At 45.1% G+C, this 21,499-nt stretch overlaps 1 protein-coding gene across 1 annotated transcript in view; it reads left to right on the forward strand.

Moving 5' to 3' along the window:
* Positions 1-21,499, forward strand: part of LOC139383484 (MAM domain-containing glycosylphosphatidylinositol anchor protein 1-like) — a 297,322-nt gene that overhangs the window by 107,882 nt on the left and 167,941 nt on the right. The window contains exon 4 of the mRNA XM_071128041.1: positions 3,853-4,027. Coding sequence (XP_070984142.1) covers positions 3,853-4,027 — 175 coding nt within the window. The remainder of the gene's footprint in view (positions 1-3,852; positions 4,028-21,499) is intronic.

The raw sequence follows: 21,499 nt of genomic DNA on the forward strand, positions 1-21,499 counted from the left end.
CTATGATGAAAATTACAGGCCTCTCTCATCTTTTTAAGTGGGAGAACTTGCACAATTGGTGGCTGACTAAATACTTTTTTGCCCCACTGTATGTATTCACCCCTTTGCTATAAAGCCCATAAATAAGATCTGGTGCAACCAATTACCTTCAGAAGTCACATAATTAGTTAAATAAAGTCCACCTGTGTGCAATCTAAGTGTCACATTATCTGTCATATGATCTCAGTGTATGTTCTGTTTTGAAAGGCCCCAGAGTCTGCAACACCACTAAGCAAGGGGCACCACCAAGCAAGCGGCACTATGAAGCCCAAGGAGCTCTCCAAACAGGTCAGGTACAAAGTTGTGGAGAAGTACAGATCAGGGTTGGGTTATAAAACAATATCTGAAACTCGAACATCCCACAGAACACCATTAAATTTAATTTAATTTAAAAAATGGGAAGAATATGGCACCACAACAAACTTGCCAAGAAAGGGCCACCCACCAAAACCAGACAAGGAGGACATTGAGGATCTGGCTCTGATGCCACGGTGCCAGAACTGGCTGATAACCCAATACGCACGGGAAAGGAGAGAGGTTAGTGGAGGAGTGGTGGAGCGAGTTTTGGGCCATCTCTGCCCAGGGGATGAACGCCACCCACTCCCCCGGCCGGTCCTGGCAATATGACCGCAGAAACCTACCCACATCCTGGTTGACTCTCTCTACCTGCCCGTTACTCTCGGGGTGAAAATCTGAGGTGAGGCTGACCGAGACCCCCAGACATTCCATGAACACTCTCCAGGCCCTGGACGTGAACTGGGGACCTCGATCAGAGACTATGTCACCAGGCACCCCGTAGTGCCGGAAGACATGAGTGAACAGGGCCTCCGCAGTCTGTATGGCAACCGGAGAAAGGGAGTAGACGGCAGGACTTAGATAACCGATCCACAACGACCATGATCGTGGTGTTGCCCTGTGAGGGAGGAAGATCCATCAGGAAGTCCACCAACAGGTGCGACCACGGCTGTCGTGGAACAGGTAGGGGTTGTAATTTCCCTCTGGGCAGGTGCCTGGGAGCCTTGCACTGGGCACACATGAATTAGGAGTACACAAAAACCCTCATGTCCTTGGCCAAGGTGTGCCACCAATACTTTCCACTAAGGCAACGCACCGTCCGCCCAATGCCAGGATGACCAGAGGATACGTATGGGCCCAATAGATCAAACGGTCGCGAACAGTAGATGAAACATACAGGTGCCCAGCTGGACACTGGGGGGGAGTGGGCTCTGTGCGTAAAGCCCGCTCGATGTCCGCGTCCAGCACCCACACCACCGGTGCCACTAGGCAAGAGGCCGGAAGTATGGGAGTTTGATCCATGGATCGCTCCTCTGTGTCATACATCCAGGACAGTGCATCTGCCTTAGCGTTCTGGGAACCTGGTCTGTAGGAGAGGGTGAAAACAAAACGGGTAAAGAACATAGTCCACCTTTCCTGGCGAGGGTTCAGTCTCCAAGCCGCCCGGATGTACTCCAGATTGCGGTGGTCAGTCCAGATGAGAAAAGGGTGTTTAGCCCCCTCATGCTAATGTCTCCACGCCTTCAGGGCCTTGACAACAGCCAACAGCTCCGCCGGGCAGAGCTTCTTCGAAAAGAAGGCACAGGGGCGAAGCTTTGGTGGGGTACCCGAGCACTAAGAGAGCACAGCTCCTATACCAGCCTCGGACGCGTCCACCTCAACTATGAACGCCAAAGAGGGATCCAGATGAGCCAGCATAGGAGCCGAGGTAAACAGAGCCTTCAGGTGACCAAGAGCCCTGTCCGCCTCAGCCGACCACTGCTGCCGCACCGGTCCTCCCTTCAGCAGTGTGGTAATGGGAGCTGCTACCTGACCAAAACCCCGGATAAACCTCCGGTAGTAGTTGGCAAACCCCAGAAACCGCTGCACTTCCTTTACCGTGGTGGGAGTCGGCCAATTACGCACGGCTGAAACGCGGTCACTCCATCTCCACCCTTGACGTGGAAATGCGGTACCCTAAGAAGGAGATGGACTGTTGGAAGAACAGACATTTCTCAGACTTGACGTACAGGTCATGCTCCAACAGTCTACCAAGCACCCTGCGCACCAGGGACACATGCTCGGTGCGTATAGTGGAGTATATCAGAATGTCATCAATATACACCACTGCACCCTGCCTGTGCAGGTCCCGGAAAATTGATGGAGCATTCATCAACCCATACGGCATGACAAGGTACTCATACTGCCCTGAGGTGGTTTTAAATGCCGTCTTCCACTTGTCCCCCTCCCGGATACGCACCAGGTTGTAAGGTCTCCTGAGATCCAACTTTGTGAAGAAGCGCGCCCCGTGCATTGACTCGATCGTACTGGCGATGACGGGCAGCGGTTAGCGCCTGAATCTACTTGTGCCTTATGCTGGGAATTACTGGGAAAACTCAGGAAATGAAACAAACACATACATGTAAGCAACAGGGGGCTCTGGGTGAGCCTGGTGCTGACTCACCTGGGGTGACACGACAATGCCCTGCCTGCTGCCTCGACTCCCTGAGTGACCCCTCCAGCACCGACCAGCAATGTGCCTTCTGGGCCACAGATGGTGCACGGAATGGCCCCTCCTCTGGTCGCCCTAAGTGCAGCAACTACCAGCTCCATGGGCGTCAGCATTAAGCCCTAGAGGCCCACTCTCAGTTCACACAGACAAAATATAGTTCTGATGACCCTCTATTCTGTTGCAAAAAACAACCATTTGATGCAATAACAGTATTATAACATAATCTTGTAATTTCAGCCACAACAACATACACACACCCTAACCTAAGACAGTATGTACACACACACACACACACACACACACACACACACACACACACACACACACACACACACACACACACACACACACACACACACACAGACACACAGACAGAGAGAGAGAGACACTCCCAGCTCACATTTTTATCAGGAAAGGCTAGTAGTAGGAGATTGTTTATTGTCCTGTAGAGGATGATAGGAGAGGGTTTAATGCAGCCAAACCATAGACAGTACGTACACAAGCACACACCCACCCTAACGATCGACAGTACGCACACACGCACGCTCGCACACACACACACACACACACCCTAATCATCGATATTACACACACACTCACACACACACACACACACACACACACACACACACACACACACACACACACACACACACACACACACACACCTGACACAAACACTGAAAAACACACACACACACTGTCACTAACTATCAACATGCCCAGCTCCCATTGTTATCAGGAATGTCCTCTGACAGTAAGACAGAGTTAATTGTCCTGTAGAGGATGATAGGAAAGTGGTTAATGAGGCTTTAATTGGTTTAATTGACATCGGTCATGGTGATAATTGAGCAAAGATCACTGTATAGTGGTGGAGGTTTGTGGATTCTTGAGCGTATTATTTTACTCGAAAGAGCTTTGTTTCTTGTAAAAACATGAAAGCATCTAGCTGCTTTTTCACAAAGTGAAAGTAATGAAAGCACTAAACAAACTGGATGAAGTGCACAATGGCTATTACGGTAGGTGCTGGAGTGCCATTGGTTGTCATTACTCAAGAAGTAAGCCAATCCAAACTTGTGTCTAGTATCTCCATTTGTATATTTGCCTTGAGAAAGGCCACTAGGCCAAAATGTTGACTGCCATGTCCACCAGACACTTTTGCCCCCAAACCTCCCAGATTACCTTACGCTTGAAGCACTTCCAACGCAGAAAAGTTGTACATCAAGGTTTTGGGTTGGATATAGTATAAATGTACTCTATAATATACTATACTCTATGCCTAACTAACCAACTCATCTCCTCTCCAGGTGCGTTGGACAAAGACAGCAGGCAGTGCCTCTGACAAGTTCCAGGAGACGTCCATCTACAACGAGACGCTGCGCATCGAGGGCATCCAGCGGGTGCAGGGCGGCCGCTACTACTGCAAGGCCGACAACGGGGTGGGGGTGGCTGCAATCAAGTCCATCCGTGTAGACGTGCAGTGTAAGTCGTCAGGGAACGCCGCGATCGATCCCTCCACGGCCCACCTAAAATATTACCAAAATAAGTCATTCCCAGAATTATGGGCAGGAATAGTGGTACATTTCAAAATGGGAATATGCTCTCCAGGAGTATCCATGGGGGATATTTAGCTGGTAAAATGGGTGGAAGTTTTGTTTGTAGGGTAAAAGTTAGTTGGGTATAAGTGAGGTGTATTTCCTCTCACTGTTTTAGCTATGGGAAAGAAGGGAATATGAATACTCTAGCAGAGGCGTGGAGTGGAGGGATCTAAAATAGAGAATGGGAGAGTTGGTCCATGTGGCACTGGGCCCTTCTGTGAACAGGGCCTCGTGCTGCTGCCTGAATCCACTGTCCCACTTTCCCCCTGAAAAGGAGCCAGGTCAGGACCCTCAGCCAAGCTTGCTATAGTGCCTCTTACAGCATTGCATGGAGGTGATATCTCTTCAACCCTATAAAATGATACAGTGCTATAACCAGACCTGTCATTCACCCCAAACACAGCACAACACAGCACAGGACATGTTATGAGCACATTATTTTTTAAACATTGTACATAATGTTTGATCCACTAACGCCTTGTCCATAATCCTACAGCAAAGAGCATCACAAATTCCATAGCATGTTAGCTGCTTTGACCAAGAAACTAATCAGCTAATGGCAGCTACAGTACCAGTCAAAGGTTTAGACACACCTACTAATTTGTTTTTATTTTTACTATTTTCTACATTGTAGAATAATAGTGAATACATCAAAACTATGAAATAAAACATATGGAATCATGTAGTAACCCCAAAAAATGAAACAAATCAAAATTTTGCCTTGATGACAGATTTGCACACTCTTGGCATTCTCTCAGCCAGCTTCACCTGGAGTGCTTTTCCAACAGTCTTGAAGCAGTTCCCACATATGCTGAGCACTTGTTGGCTGCTTTTACTTCACTCTGTGGTCCAACTCATCCCAAACCCTCTCACTCTGGTTGAGAAATAGGCCTATTTAGATTTTGCCCTGTTTATCAAAAGTGTTGGAAAAACGTAATAATCAACTGACTGACTTTATTTATGTCGATAGTATTCTCTCTGGTATGCAATCTAGTTTCCGCTCAGGTTTTGAATGTGTCACTGCAACCTTAAAGGTCCTCAATGATGTCGCCATTACCCTTGATTCTAAGCAATGCTGTGCTGCTATTTTTATTGACTTGGCCAAAGCTTTTGATCCATTCCCGTGGGCCGGCTAAGAGGTATTGAAGTCTCTGAGAAGTCTTTGGCCTGGTTTGCTAATTACCTCTCTCAAAAACTGCAGTGTATAAAGTCAGAACATCTGCTGTCTCAGCAACTACCTGTCACCAAGGGTGTACCCCAAGGCTCGATCCTAGGCCGTACGCTCTTCTCAATTTAGATCAACAACATAGATCAGGCAGTAGGAAGCTCCCTCGTCCATTTACAGTGGGGCAAAAAAGTATTTAGACAGCCAACAATTGTGCAAGTTCCCCCACTTAAAAAGATGAGAGAGGCCTGTAATTTTTACACTTCAACTATGACAGACAAATTGAGATTTTTTTTCCAGAAAATCAAATTGTAGGATTTTTAATGAATTTATTTGCAAATTATGGTGGAAAATAAGTATTTGTTCACCTTCAAACAAGCAAGATTTCTGGCTCTCACAGACCTGTACCTCTTCTTTAAGAGGCTCCTCTGTCCTCCACTCATTACCTGTATTAATGGCACCTGTTTGAACTTGTTATCAGTATAAAAGACACCTGTCCACAACCTCAAACAGTCACACTCCAAACTCCACTATGGCCAAGACCAAAGAGCTGTCAAAGGACACCAGAAACAAAATTGTAGACCTGCACCAGGCTGGGAAGACTGAATCTGCAATAGGTAAGCAGCTTGCTTTGAAGAAATCAACTGTGGGAGCAATTATTAGGAAATGGAAGACATACAAGACCACTGATAATCTCCCTCGATCTGGGGCTCCACGCAAGATCTCACCCCGTGGGGTCAAAATGATCACAAGAACGGTGAGCAAAAATCCCAGAACCACACGGGGGGACCTAGTGAATGACCTGCAGAGAGCTGGGACCAAAGTAACAAAGCCTACCATCAGTAACACACTACGCCGCCAAGGACTCAAATCCTGCAGTGCCAGACGTGTCCCCCTGCTTAAGCCAGTACATGTCCAGGCCCGTCTGAAGTTTGCTAGAGAGCATCTGGATGATACAGAAGAAGATTGGGAGAATGTCATATGGTCAGATGAAACCAAAATAAAACTTTTTGGTAAAAATTCAACTCGTCGTGTTTTGAGGACAAAGAATGCAGAGTTGCATCCAAAGAACACCATACCTACTGTGAAGCATGGGGGTGGAAACATCATGCTTTGGGCCTGTTTTTCTGCAAATGGACCAGGACGAGATCCATGTAAAGGAAAGAATGAATGTATCGTGAGATTTTGAGTGAAAACTTCCTTCCATCAGCAAGGGCATTGAAGATGAAACGTGGCTGAATCTTTCAGCATGACAATGATCCCAAACACAACGCCTGGGTAACGAAGCAGTGGCATAGAAGCATTTCACAGAAGCATTTCAAGGTCCCGGAGTGGCCTAGCCAGTCTCCAGATCTCAACCCCATAGAAAATCTTTGGAGGGAGTTGAAAGTCCGTGTTGCCCAGCAACAGCCCCAAAACATCACTGCTCTAGAGGAGATCTGCATGGAGGAATGGGCCAAAATACCAGCAACAGTGTGTGAAAACCATGTGAAGATTTACATAAAACGTTTGACCTCTGCCATTGCCAACAAAGGGTATATAACAAAGTATTGACATAAACTTTCGTTATTGACCAAATACTTATTTTCCACCATAATTTGCAAATAAATTCATTAAAAATCCTGGATTTTTTTCTCATTTTGTCTGTCATAGTTGAAGTGTACCTATGATGAAAATTACAGGCCTCTCTCATCTTTTTAAGTGGGAGAACTTGCACAATTGGTGGCTGACTAAATACTTTTTTGCCCCACTGTATATGCAGATGATACAGTCTTATACTCAACTGGCCCCTTCCTGGATTTTGTGTTAAATGCTCTACAACAAAGCTTTTTTAGTGTCCAACAGGCTTTCTCTGCCCTTAGCTTCATATGGCTGCAGGGGCAGTATTGAGTAGCTTGGATGAAAAGGTACCCATTGTAAACGGTCAGCTCCTCAGTCTCAGTTGCTAATATATGCATATTATCTTTAGTATTGGATAGAAAACACTCTAAAGTTTCCAAACTGTCAAAATATTGTCTGTGAGTATAACAGAACTGATATTGCAGGTGAAACCATGAGGAAAATCAAAACAGGATGTGGCTTCTATTTTGAAAACTCCACGTTCCATAGCCTCCCTTTGCTGGATTTAAAGGGATATGAACCAGATTCCTTTTCCTATCGCTTCCTCAAGGTGTCAACAGTATTCAGACAGAGTTTCAGGCTTCTATTTAGAAAAATGAGCCAGAACGATAACATCGCGTCAAGTGGTCACATGAGTTTTGCTTGCGCAACAGAATTTGGACAGCCATTGTTTTCCCCTCTCCCACTGTGAAAGACATTTGCGGTTGATATATTATCGATTATATATTTTAAAAACAACCTGAGGATTGATTATAAAAAACGTTTGACATGTTTCTGTGGACATTATGGAAACTATTTGGAATTTCCGTCTGCGTTGTCGTGACCGCTCTTTCCTGTGGATTTCTGAACATAACGCGACAAACAAAAGGAGGTATTTTATATAAAAATCACCTTTATGGAACAAACAGAACATTTGTTGTTTACCTGGGAGTTTCGTGAGTGAAAACATCCGAAGATCATCAAAAGTAAACGATTAATTTGATTGCTTTTCTGATTTTCGTGACCGAGCTACCTGATGCTAAGTGTACTTAATGTTTTATCGTGCGATCGATACACTTACAAAACGCTTGGATTGCTTTCGCTGTAAAGCATAATTTCAAAATCTGACATGACAGGTGGATTAACAAAAGGCTAAGCTGTGTTTTCCTATATTGCACTTGTGATTTCACGAATATAAATATTTATAGTAATATTTATTGTATTGTATGCTTTGTAGGTTAGCAGTAAAACCTTTAAATCAGCCCTAGTCTTAACAGGAAGCCAGTGTAGAGAGGCTAGCACTGGAGAAATGTGATAAAAAAATGTTGGTTCTAGTAAAGATTCTAGCAGCCGTGTTTAGCACTAACGGAAGTTTATTTAGTGCTTTATCCGGGTAGCCAGAAAGTCGAGCATTGCAGTAGTCTAATCTAGAAGTGACAAAAGCATGGATTCATTTTTCTGCATCATTTTTGGACAGAAAGCTCCTGATATTTGAAAAAAAAAAAGCTGTCCTTGACACAGTCTTGATATGTTCGTCAAAAGAGAGATCAGGGTACAAGGTCCTTCACAGTTTTATTTGAGACGACTGTACAACCATCAAGAATACTTGTCAGATTCAACAGAAGATCTCTGTTTCTTGGGACCTAGCATCTCTGTTTTGTTCGAGTTTAAAAGTATACCATTTGCTGCCATCCACTTCCTCATGTCTGAAACACAGGCTTCCAGGGAGGGCAATTTTGGGGCTTCACCATGTTTCAATCAAAATATACAGCTGTGTGTCATCAGCATAGCAGTGAAAGTTAACATTATGTTTTCGAATGACATCACCAGGAGGTAAAATATATATTAAAAACAATAATGTTCCTTAAAACTTCTTGTGACTCCCAAACCCGCATGCGGGAGCGTAATCATCACCTGAAACTAATTAGCATAACGCAACGGACATAAATATCCCTAGAAAATATTCCTATTCATGAAAATCACAAATGAAATATATTGAGACACAGCTTAGCGTTTTGTTAATCACCCTGTCATCTCAGATTTTCAAAATATGCTTTACAGCCAAAGCTAGACAGCATTTGTGTAAGTTTATCGATAGCCTAGCATAGCATTATGCCTTGCTAGCAGCAAGCAATCAAATTAAATGGTTTACCTTTGATGAACTTCAGAAGTTTTCACTCACGAGACTCCCAGGTAAATAGCCAAAGTTAATTTTTTCCCAAAAGATTATTTTTTGTAGGCGAAATAGCTCCGTTTGTTCTTCACGTTTGGCTGAGAAATCGCCCGGAAATTGCAGTCAAGAAAACGGTGAAAAATATTCCAAATTAGCTCCTTAATATCGACAGAAACATAACATACGTTGTTTATAATGTTTTTCTAATATCTATTCGATAATATATCCGTTGGGACAATTCGTTTTTCAGTAGGACCGATTGGAGTAATGGCTACCTCTGTATTTTACGCGAGAATCTCTCTCGGAGCCACCATGTGACGACTTACACAATGTGGCCGCCTACGGCTATTCTTCAACAGAAATGCGTAAAACTACGTCACAATGCTGTAGACACCTTGGGGAATACGTAGAAAGCGTAAGCTTGTTGATGGCACACACACAGCTAAATAGGGACTCATTGGAACGCAGCGCTTTCAAAACCTGTGGCACTTCCGGATTGGATTTTTCTCAGGCTTTCGCCTTCAACATCAGTTCTGTTATACTCACAGACAATATCTTTACAGTTTTGGAAACGTTAGAGTGTTTTCTATCCAAAGCTGTCAATTATATGCATATTCTAGCATCTTGTCCTGACAAACTATCCCGTTTAAAACGGGAATGTTTTTTTTTTCCAAAAATGAAAATGCTGCCCCTAGTCGCGAGTCGCAACACGTTAAACGGAGCCTTGAGGAACACCGAAATGTACAGTTGAATTGTCAGAGGACAAACTGATATCTTTCCGACCGATTAGATCCATACCAGGCCAGAACTTGTCCGTGTAGACCAATTTGGGTTTCCAATCTCTCCAAAAGAATGTGGTGATGTCGCGTTATGACCATAGTTCTTTTGTGTTTTCCTTGTTTTAGTGTTGGTCAGGACGTGAGCTGGGTGGGCATTCTATGTTGGATGTCTAGTTTGTCTGTTTCTTTGGCCTGACATGTTTCTCAATCAGAGGCAGGTGTTAGTCGTTGTCTCTGATTGGCAACCATATTTAGGTAGCCTGTTTTGTCATTGTGGGTTGTGGGTGATTGTCTATGTGTAGTGTTTGTGTCAGCACATTTCAAATATAGCTTCACGGTCGTTGTTCATTTATTGTTTTGTTCACTTTACTTTGTGCTTTCGTCATCCATTAAAATGATACATTCAAACCACACTGCGCTTTGGTCCGCTTCTTGCGACGATCGTGACAGAATCACCTACCACAACAGGACCAAGCGGCGTGGTGACAGGCAGTGGCAGCAGGAGTAGCGCAAGTAGGAATGGACATGGGAGGACGAGTTGGACGGTAAAGGACCCTGGGTACAGCCAGGAGAATATCGCCGCCCCAAGGAAGAGCTGGACGGCGTGGATGGAACCCGAGAGTCAGCCCCCCAAAATTCCGCCCCCCAAAAGCGAAGCCAGCTAGGTGACCTGCCCCAACTTCCTGTGCTACCGGAGGGCGAGAGAGACCGGGCAGGCACCGTGTTATGCTGTGGAGCGCATGGTGTCCCCAGTGCGGGTGCATAGCCCGATGCGGTACATATCAGCTCCTCGTATCGGCCGGACTAGAGTGGGCATCGAGACAGGTGCCATGAAGCCGGCTCTACGCATCTGGTCTCCAGTGCGTCTCCTTGGGCCGGTGTACATGGCACCAGCCTTACGCGTGGTGTCCCCTTTTCGCCAGCACAGCCCAGTGCGGGCTATTCCACCTCGCCGCACTGGCAGGGCGACCGGGAGCATTCAACAAGGTAAGGTTGGGCAGGCTCAGTGCTCAAGAGCTCCAGTGCGCCTGCTCGGTCCGGTCTATCCAGTACCACCTCCACGCACCAGCCCTCCGGTGGCAGCCCCCCACACCAGGCTGTCTCTCCATTTCAGCCCTACAGGTGCTCCCGCCTGTCCAGCGCTGCCAGAGCCCTCCTCCTCTCCAGTGCTGCCAGAGTCTCCCGTCTGTCCAGAGCTGCTAGAGTCTCCCGTCTGTCCAGAGCTGCTAGAGTCTCCCATCTGTCCAGAGCTGCTAGTCTCCCGTCTGTCCAGAGCTACTAGAGTCTCCCGTCTGTCCAGAGCTGCTAGAGTCTCCCGTCTGTCCAGAGCTGCTAGAGTCTCCCGTCTGTCCAGAGCTGCTAGAGTCTCCCGTCTGTCCAGAGCTGCCACAGTCTCCCATCTGTCCAGAGCTGCTAGAGTCTCCCATCTGTCCAGAGCTGCTAGTCTCCCGTCTGTCCAGAGCTACTAGAGTCTCCCGTCTGTCCAGAGCTGCTAGAGTCTCCCGTCTGTCCAGAGCTGCTAGAGTCTCCCGTCTGTCCAGAGCTGCTAGAGTCTCCCGTCTGTCCAGAGCTGCTAGAGTCTCCCGTCTGTCCAGAGCTGCTAGAGTCTCCCGTCTGTCCAGAGCTGCTAGAGTCTCCCGTCTGTCCAGAGCTGCTAGAGTCTCCCGTCTGTCCAGAGCTGCTAGAGTCTCCCGTCTGTCCAGAGCTGCTAGAGTCTCCCGTCTGTCCAGAGCTGCTAGAGTCTCCCGTCTGTCCAGAGCTGCTAGAGTCTCCCGTCTGTCCAGAGCTGCTAGAGTCTCCCGTCTGTCCAGAGCTGCTAGAGTCTCCCGTCTGTCCAGAGCTGCTAGAGTCTCCCGTCTGTCCAGAGCTGCTAGAGTCTCCGGCCTGTCCAGAGCTGCTAGAGTCTCCGGCCTGTCCAGAGCTGCTAGAGTCTCCCGTCTGTCCAGAGCTGCTAGAGTCTCCGGCCTGTCCAGAGCTGCTAGAGTCTCCGGCCTGTCCAGAGCTACTAGAGTCTCCCGTCTGTCCAGAGCTGCTAGAGTCTCCCGTCTGTCCAGAGCTGCCACAGTCTCCCATCTGTCCAGAGCTGCTAGAGTCTCCCATCTGTCCAGAGCTGCTAGTCTCCCGTCTGTCCAGAGCTGCTAGTCTCCCGTCTGTCCAGAGCTACTAGAGTCTCCCGTCTGTCCAGAGCTGCTAGAGTCTCCCGTCTGTCCAGAGCTGCTAGAGTCTCCCGTCTGTCCAGAGCTGCTAGAGTCTCCCGTCTGTCCAGAGCTGCTAGAGTCTCCCGTCTGTCCAGAGCTGCTAGAGTCTCCCGTCTGTCCAGAGCTGCTAGAGTCTCCCGTCTGTCCAGAGCTGCTAGAGTCTCCCGTCTGTCCAGAGCTGCTAGAGTCTCCCGTCTGTCCAGAGCTGCTAGAGTCTCCCGTCTGTCCAGAGCTGCTAGAGTCTCCCGTCTGTCCAGAGCTGCTAGAGTCTCCCGTCTGTCCAGAGCTGCTAGAGTCTCCCGTCTGTCCAGAGCTGCTAGAGTCTCCCGTCTGTCCAGAGCTGCTAGAGTCTCCGGCCTGTCCAGAGCTGCTAGAGTCTCCGGCCTGTCCAGAGCTGCTAGAGTCTCCCGTCTGTCCAGAGCTGCTAGAGTCTCCCGTCTTGTCCAGAGCTGCTAGAGTCTCCCGGCCTGTCCAGAGCTGCTTGAGTCTCCGGCCTGTCCAGAGCTGGTAGAGTCTCCAGCCTGTCCAGAGCTGCTAGAGTCTTCCGTCTGTCCAGAGCTGCTAGAGTCTTCCGTCTGTCCAGAGCTGCTAGAGTCTCCGGCCTGTCCAAAGCTGCTAGAGTCTTCCGTCTGTCCAGAGCTGCTAGAGTCTCCGGCCTGTCCAAAGCTGCTAGAGTCTCCCGTCTTTTGTGTTTTCCTTGTTTTAGTGTTGGTCAGGACGTGAGCTGGGTGGGCATTCTATGTTGGATGTCTAGTTTGTCTGTTTCTGTGTTTGGCCTGATATGGTCCTCAATCATAGGCAGGTGTTAGTCGTTCTCTCTGATTGGGAACCATATTTAGGTAGCCTGTGTAGTGTTTGTGTCAGCACATTTTGAATATAGCTTCACGGTCATTGTTAATTTATTGTTTTGTTCACTTTACTTTGTGTTTTCGTCATCCATTAAAATGATGCATTCACACCACGCTGCGCTTTAGTCCGCTTCTTACGACGATCGTGACAGGTGATCAATGGTATCAAAAGAATTCTGCATTCTCAGTGCTATGATGTGGTCTAAAACCAGACTGAAGCGTTTCTTATACATTGTTTGTCTTTAGGAAGGCAGTGAGTTGCAATGCAACAGCTTTTATTTTTTTTTTGAGAGGAATGGGAGATTCGATATTGGCTGATAGTTTTTTATATTTTCTTGGTCAAGGTTTGGCGTTTTAAAGAGAGGCTTTATTACTGCCTCTTTTAGTGAGTTTGGTACACATCCGGTGGATAGGGAGCCATTTATTATGTTCAACAAAGGAGGGCCAAGCAGAGGAAGCAGCTCAGTTGAATATGGTCCAGTATGCAGCTTGAAGGTTTAGAGGCCATGACTATTTTCATCACTGTGTCAAGAGATATGATAATAAAAAACTTGAGTGTCTCCCTTGATTCTAGGTCCTGGCAGAATTGTGCAGACTCAGGACAACTGAGCTTTGGAGAAATACGCAGATTTAAAGAGGAGTCCATAATTTGCTTTCTAATGATCATGACCTTTTCGTCAAAGAAGTTCATGAATTTATCACTGCTGATGTGAAAGCCATCCTCTCTGAGGGAATGCTGCTTTTTAGTTAGCTTTGCGACAGTATCTTATTTTCCTCAATTAAATTGGAAAAATAGGATGTGAGAGCTCTTCGATACTGCACGGTACTGTCATTCCAATCTAGTCGGAAGACTTCCAGTTTGGTGTAGCGCCAGCTCGGGTATTTTCTGTATTCCAGGGAGCTAGTTTCTTATGACAAATGTTTTTTGTTTTTAGGGGTGCGACTGCATCTAAGGTTAAATTGAGTTCCTCAGTTAGGTAGTTAATTAAAACCTCTTCAGGATTGGCCCCTTTTTTCAATTTTCTCCTAAAATGACATACCCAAATCTAATTTCCTGTAGCTCAAGCCCTGAAGCAAGGATATGCATATAATTGGTACCATTTGAAAGGAAACACTTTGAAGTTTGTGGAAATGTGAAAGGAATGTAGGAGAATAACACAATAGATATGGTAAAAGATAATACAAAGAAAAAACAACTGATCATTTGTATTTTTTTGTACCATCTTTGAAATGCAAGAGAAAGGCCATCATGTTTTAATCCAGCCCAGCTGCAATTTAGATTTTGGCCACTAGATGGCAGCAGTTAATGTGCAACATTTTAGACTGATTCAATGAACCATTGTATTTCTGTTCTAAATGTTGCATCAAGACTGCCCAAATGTGCCTAATTGGTTTATTAATAACTTTTCATAATCAAAACCGTGCACTTTCCTCAAACAATAGCATGGTATTATTCCACTGTAATAGCAACTGTAAATTGGACAGTGCAGTTAGATTAACAAGAATTTTTACTTTCTAACAATATCAGATATCTCTATGGCCTGGGAAATTTTCTTGTTAATTACAACCTCATGCTAATCGCATTAGCTGAAGAAATTCTAACTGCTATCTGTACTCCGACGTCCTTGGCTAGGTGGAGGGAGTCTGGAAGGGCATCTAGGAATCTTTGGGTTGACCAAGAATTTATAGCACGACCTTTGATGACCCTTGGTTGGGGTCTGAGCAGATTAGTTGTTGCGATTGCAAACAAAATAAAATGATGGTCCGATAGTCCAGGATGATGAGGAAAAACATTAAGATCCACAACATTTATTCCACGGCAAAAAAACTAGGTTCAGAGTATGACTGTGGCAGTGACTAGGTCCGGAGACATGTTTGACAAAACCCACTGAGTCAATGATGGCTCCGGAAGCCTTTTGGAGTGGGTCTGTGAACTTTTCCATGTGAATATTAAAGTCACCAAAAATTTGAATATTACCTGCCATGGCTACAGGGTCCGATAGGAACTCAGTGAGGAACGCTGTATACGGCCAGTAGCTATAAAAAGTGATTGTGTAGGCTGCATAGAATTCATGTCTAGAAGCACAAAAGGTGAAAACATGGGTCTTTTTTTTTTGTAAATTGAAATTTGCAATCGTAAATGTTAGCAACACCTCCGCCTTTGCGGGATACGCGGGTGATATGGTCACTAGTGTAACCAGGAGGTGAGGCCTCATTTAACACAGTAAATTCATCAGGCTTAAACCATGTTTCAGTCAGGCCAATCACGTCAAGATTATGATCAGTGATTGCTTCATTGACAATAACTGCTTTGGAAGTGAGGGATCTAACATTAAGTAGCCCTATTTTGAGATGTGAGGTATTGCAATCTTTTTCAATAATGACAGGACCATTCCAGGAGGTCTTTATTCCAGTGAGATTGCTAAGGCGAACACCGCCATGTTTAGTTTTGCCCAACCTATATCGAGGCACAGACACTGTCTCAATGGGGATAGGTGAGCTGATTACACTGACTGTGCTAGTGGCAGCCTACACTAGGCTGGCATGCTCGCTAAGAAACCTGCTGCCTGGCCTTCACCCTATCTCATTGTGGAGCTAGGGGAGTTAGAGCCCTGTCTATGTTCGTAGATAAGATGAGAGCACCCCTCCAGCTAGGATGGAGTCCGTCACTCCTCAGCAGGCCAGTTTGTGGGTGAGTCCCAGAAAGAGGGCCAATTATCTACAAATTCTATATTTTGGGAGGGGCAGAAAACAGTTTTCAACCAGCGATTGAGTTGTGAGACTCTTCTGTAGAGCTCATCACTCCCCCTAACTGGGAGGGGGCCTCTGACTCCGAACCAGGTTGAAAGTTTCTGTCGGCTGAATGAGCGACACCGATTGTGCATTCCTACATCATTTCCCTGAGAGAATTGTCCGGCTGCGGGGACTGTGCGATGGGATTTATACTACTATCTGTACTTATTGGTGGCACAGACGTGGTTTCATCCTTTTCTACACTTTCCTACACTTAAATTACACTTGCCTAACGATTGCGTCCGAAGCTGGTCTTGCGGTACGGCTATCCTTGCCATAAGGCGATCGTTCTCCTGTATATTATGAGTACAATGCCTGCAATTAGAAGGCATAATGTTAATGTAACTACTTAGCTTCGGCTGGTGGAGGTCCTGACGAACAGCGTCCAAATAAAGCGTCCGGGGTGAAAAAGTTGAATGAAAAAAGTTGAACGAGGGATTTAAAAAAAATATTAAACGTTAATAGAAAAATAAAACCGTAAAGTTGGCAGGTAGCAAAGTAAGGTTAGCAACAAACCGCACAGCAGCAGTAGCACGTAAACAAGTCTACAAGTTGTTATCTCTGTATATACACAGCAAGACTCATTGCTTGTTGCTTATTTTTAAACCCTCTTAGGCCTCACTCCCCCCTAACTGAGACATCTACTGCAGTCCTCATCCTCCACATACCACACCCGTTTGTGCTGTTGTCTGTGCCCAACAATGTTGGTACCCTGTTTTTTCCTGCTACCATATTGTGCTGCTGCCATGTTGTGTTGCTACCATGTTGTTGTCATGTTGTGTTGGTACCATGCTGTGTTGTCATGTGTTGCTGCCATGCTATGTTGTCGTCTCTCTTGTCGTCTATGTTGTCGTCTCGCTTTATGTAGTGTTGTCTCTCTTGCCGTGATGTGTGTTTTGTCCTATATTTTAATGTAATAAAAAAAAATGCATTTTATTCATCCCCTTGAGGCCTTTTGCCTTTTGGTAGGCCGTCATTGTAAATAAGAATTTATTCTTAACTGACTTGCCTAGTTAAATAAAGGATAAATAAAATATTTAAAAAAAGGTGGAGGCCAGGTCATTTGATGCAGCACTCCATCACTGTCCTTCTTGGTCAAATAGCCCCTATAAATAGCATGAAGGTGAGTTGGGTCATTGTCCTGTTGAAAAACAAATGATAGTCACACTAAGTCACTTGGCGAGCACGCGCTGAGGTGCGGCGGGGAGAGAAAATTGAACAAGCGTCACCTGTCACTACTGGTTCCCCTCAGCCTCCCCTGTCAGCGCCGCCATCGCCCAGTTTACTCGCCCTGCAATTGCCACCCTCCAGGGGCCGTCCGCCGGGAGACTAACACAATGAGGGGGAGGGAGGGAGAGGGGGAGGGAGGGAAGTTAGTGTGCCCAGCCTCAATGGTATCTGTCTGTCTGTCTGTCATTCTGGTCTTATACAAGCGTAGTGGACGAGACTGAGTGATGTAAGTTGAGCTGGGGCACTGGTCAACTTCCTGTGATGGATAGGAAATCAGAAAAGTGTGAATGAGAAGTGTAAATGTGTGTGATTGGAGATATGGGCGCCAATTTAGTGCTGTTATTGGTCTATGCTGGTAATTAGATTGCATTGTAGTACTGGACCTGAACCTACCTTACCAGTCAAAAGTTTGGACACACCTACTACTATTGTGGAGGCCAGGTCATCTGATGCAGCACTCCATCTCTCTCCTTCTTGTTCAAATAGCCCTTACACAGCCTGAAGGTGTTTTGGGTCATTGTCCTGTTGAAAAACAAATGATAGTCCCACTAAGCCAAACCAGATGGGATGGCGTATCACTACAGAATGCTGTGGTAGCAATGCTGGTTAAGTGTGCCTTGAATTCTAAATAAATCATAGACAGTGTCACCAGCAAAGCACCCCCACACCATCATACCTCCTCCTCCATGCTTCACATTGGGAACCACACATGCAGAGATCATAAGTTCACCTACTCTGCGTCTCACAAAGACACGGCGGTTGGAACCAAAAATCTCAAAATTTGGCAGTTTTCCACACGTCTAATGTCCATTGCTCGTGTTTCTTGGCCCAGGCAAGTCTCTTCTTATTGGTGTCCTTTAGTTGTGGTTTCTTTGCTTTAATTAAACTATGAAGGCCGAATTCCCACAGTCTTCTCTGACCAGTTGATGTTGAGATGTGTCTGTTTCTTGACCTCTGTGAAGCATTTATTTGGTCTGCAATTTCTGAGGTTGGTAACTCTAATGAACTTATCGTCTGCAGCAGAGGTAACTCTGGGTCTTCCTTTCCTGTGGCGGTCATCTTGAGAGCCAGTTTCATCAAAGCACTTGATGGTTTTTGGGACTGCACTTGAAGAAACGTTAAAAGTTCTTGAAACGTTACGGATGGACTGTCGTTTCTCTTTGCGTATTTTAGCTGTTCTTGCCATATAATGGACTTGGTATTTTACCAAATAGGTCTATCTTCTATATACCACCCATACTATGTCACAACACAACTGATTGGCTCAAACGCATTAAGAAGGAAATACATTTCACAAATTAACTTTTAAGAAGGCACACATGTTAATTGAAATAAATAATGACAACCTCATGAAGCTTGTTGAGAAAATGCCAAGCGTGTGCAAAGTGTCATCAAGGTAAAGGGTGGCTACTTTGAAGAATCTCCAAAAAATATATTAGATTTTTGTTAACAGTTGTTTGGTTACTACATGATTCCATATTTGTTATTTCATAGTTTTGATGTCTTTATTCTACAATTTAGAAAATAGTAAAATAAATAAAAACTCTGGCATGGGTAGGTGTGTCCAAACTTTTGACTGGTGCTATATATTATTTTTATTGTTATTATTATTATTTGTACTTTACATGTATTTATTTTTTATATAGTGGCCGAGCCAGTCCACAAGGTGGCACTGTGCTCCTCTTACATTCTTTGGGGATGTTATGTAATAGTATACAGTTGAATTCGGAAGTTTACATACACTTAAGTTGGAGTCATTAAAACTCGTTTTTCAACCACTCCACAAATTTCTTGTTAACAAACTATAGTTGTGGTATGTCGGTTAGGACATCTACTTTGTGCATGACACAAGTAATGTTTCCAACAATTGTGTACAGACAGATTATTTCACTCATAATTCACTTCATCACATATCCAGTGGGTCAGAAGTTTACATACACTAAGTTCACTGTGCCTTTAAACAGCTTGGAAAATTCCAGAAAATTATGTCATGGATTTAGAAGCTTCTGATAGGCTAATTTAATTATTTGAGTCAATTGGAGGTGTACCTGTGGATGTGTTTCAGGGCCTACCTTCAAACTCAGTGAAAATCAAAAAAAATCTGCCAAAACCTCAGTTAAAAAATTGTAGACCTCCGAGTATCGTTTATCCTTGAACAATTTCCAAATGCCTGAATGTACCACGTTCATCTGTACAAACAATATTACGCAAGTATAAACACCATGGGACCATGCAACCATCATACTCCTCAGGAAGGAGACGCACGTGCTTTGGTGTGAAAAGTGCAAATCAATGCCAGAACAACAGCAAAGGACCTTGTGAAGATGTTGGAGGAAACAGCTACAAAGGTATTTATATCCACAGTAAAAAGAGTCCTATATCGACATAACCTAAAAAGGCTGCTCAGCAAGGAAGAAGCCACTGCTCCAAAACCGCCATACAAATGCCAGACTACGGTTTGCAACTGCACATGGGGACAAAGATTGTACTTTTTGGAGAAATGTCCTCCGGTCTGATGAAACAGGAGGGACTGGTGCAGGAGGGACTGGTGCACTTCACAAAATATCATGAGGTAGGAAAATTATGTGGATATGTTAAAGCTACATCTCAAGACATCAGTCAGGAAGTTAAGGCTTGGTCGCAAATGAGTATTCCAAATGGACAATAATCCCAAGCATACTTCCAAAGTTGTGGCAAAATGGCTTAAGGACAACAAAGTCAAGGGATGGGAGGGGCCATCACAAAGCCCTGACCTCGTGCCTATAGAACATCTGTGGGCAGAACTGAAAAAGCGTGTGTGAGCAAGGAGGCTTACACACCTGACTCAGTTACACCAGCTCTGTCAGGAGGAATGGGCCAAAATTCACCCAACTTATTGTGGGAATTTTGTTGAAGGCTATCGGAAACGTTTGACCCAAGAAAAAAAAGATGAAATAAATCATTCTCTCTACTTTTATTCTGACATTTCACATTCTTAAAATAAAGTGGTTATCCTAACTGACCTAAAACTGTATTTTTACTAAATGTCAGGTATTGTGAAGAACTGAGTTTAAATGTATTTGGCTAAGGTGTATGTAAACTTATGACTTCAACTGTTTATACTACCGAAGTGTGGGGTCACTTCGGAATGTCCTTGTTTTTGAAAGTAACATGAAATTGATCAGAAATACAGTGCAGACATTGTTAATATTGTAAATGACTGTTGTAGCTGGAAACTGCAGATTTTTTTATGGAATATCTACATTGGTGTACTGAGGCCCATTATCAGCAACCATCACTCCTGTGTTCCAATGGCACGTTGTGTTAGCTAATCCAAGTGTATAATTTTAAAAAGCTCAAGAAGATCATTAGAAAACTATTTTGCAATGGTGTTAGCACAGCTGAAAACTGCTGTTCTAATTATAGTCATACATTTTTTTTAGACTAGTTGAGTATCTGGAGCATCAGCATTTGTGGGTTCGATTATAGGCTCAAAATGGGCAGAAACAAATAACTTTCTTCTGAAACTCGTCAGTCTATTCTTGTTCTGAGAAATGAATGCTATTCCATGCGAGAAATTGCAAAGAAACTGAAGATCTCGTACAATGCTGTGTACTACTCCCTTCACAGAACAGCACAAACTGTCTCTAACCAGAATAGAAAGAGGAGTGGGAGACCCCGGTGCACAACTGAGCAAGAGGACAAATACATTAGTGTCTACTTTGAGAAACAGATGGCTCACAAGTCCTCAACTGGCAGCTTCATTAAATAGTACCCGCAAAACACCCATCTCAATGTCAACAGTGAAGAGGAGACTACGGGATGCTAGCCTTCTAGGCAGAATTGAAAAGAAAAAGCCATATCTCAGACAGGCCAATAAAAAATAAAAGATTTAGATGGGCAAAAGAACACAGACACTGGACAGAAAAACTCTGCCTAGAATGCCAGCATCCTGGAGTCGCCTCTTCACTGTTGACGTTGAGACGGGTGTTTTGCTGTTTAATGAGATTAGTGACGAGCTTGGATGGCTCTATGGTTTTGAAAGCAGAGCTGTAGTCGATGAACAGCATTCTCACATAGGTATCCCTTGTCCAGGTGAGAGAGGGTGGTGTGCAGTGCAAAGGCGATTACGTCATCTGTGGATCTGTTGGGGCTGTATGGGTCTAGGGTGTCAGGCAGGCTGGAGGTGATATGGTCTATGACTAGCCTCTCCAACCACTTCATGATGACAGAAGTGAGTGCTACAAGGCGATAGTCATGTAGTTCAGTTACCATAGCTTGCTTGGGTACAGGAACAATGGTGGACATCTTGAAGCAAGTGGGGGATAGGGAGGGGTTGAATATGTCTTAAATACTCCAACCAGCTGGTCTGCGCATGCTCTGAGGACATGGCTTGGGATACCGTCCGGGATGGCAGCCTTGAGAGGGTTAACACTTTTGAAAGTTCTACTCACATTGGCTACAGAGATTGGTAGCCCGCAGTCCTCGTGAGCAGCAGGGCCCCCAGAAGGTGGTGCTGTGTTGTTTTCCTCGAAGCGGGCGAAGAAGGTGTTCAGTTTTTCTGGGAGTGAGGCTTCGGTGTCCGCAACCCG

This window comes from Oncorhynchus clarkii, chromosome 25 (genome assembly GCF_045791955.1).
Source record: "Oncorhynchus clarkii lewisi isolate Uvic-CL-2024 chromosome 25, UVic_Ocla_1.0, whole genome shotgun sequence".
NCBI lineage: Eukaryota > Metazoa > Chordata > Actinopteri > Salmoniformes > Salmonidae > Oncorhynchus > Oncorhynchus clarkii.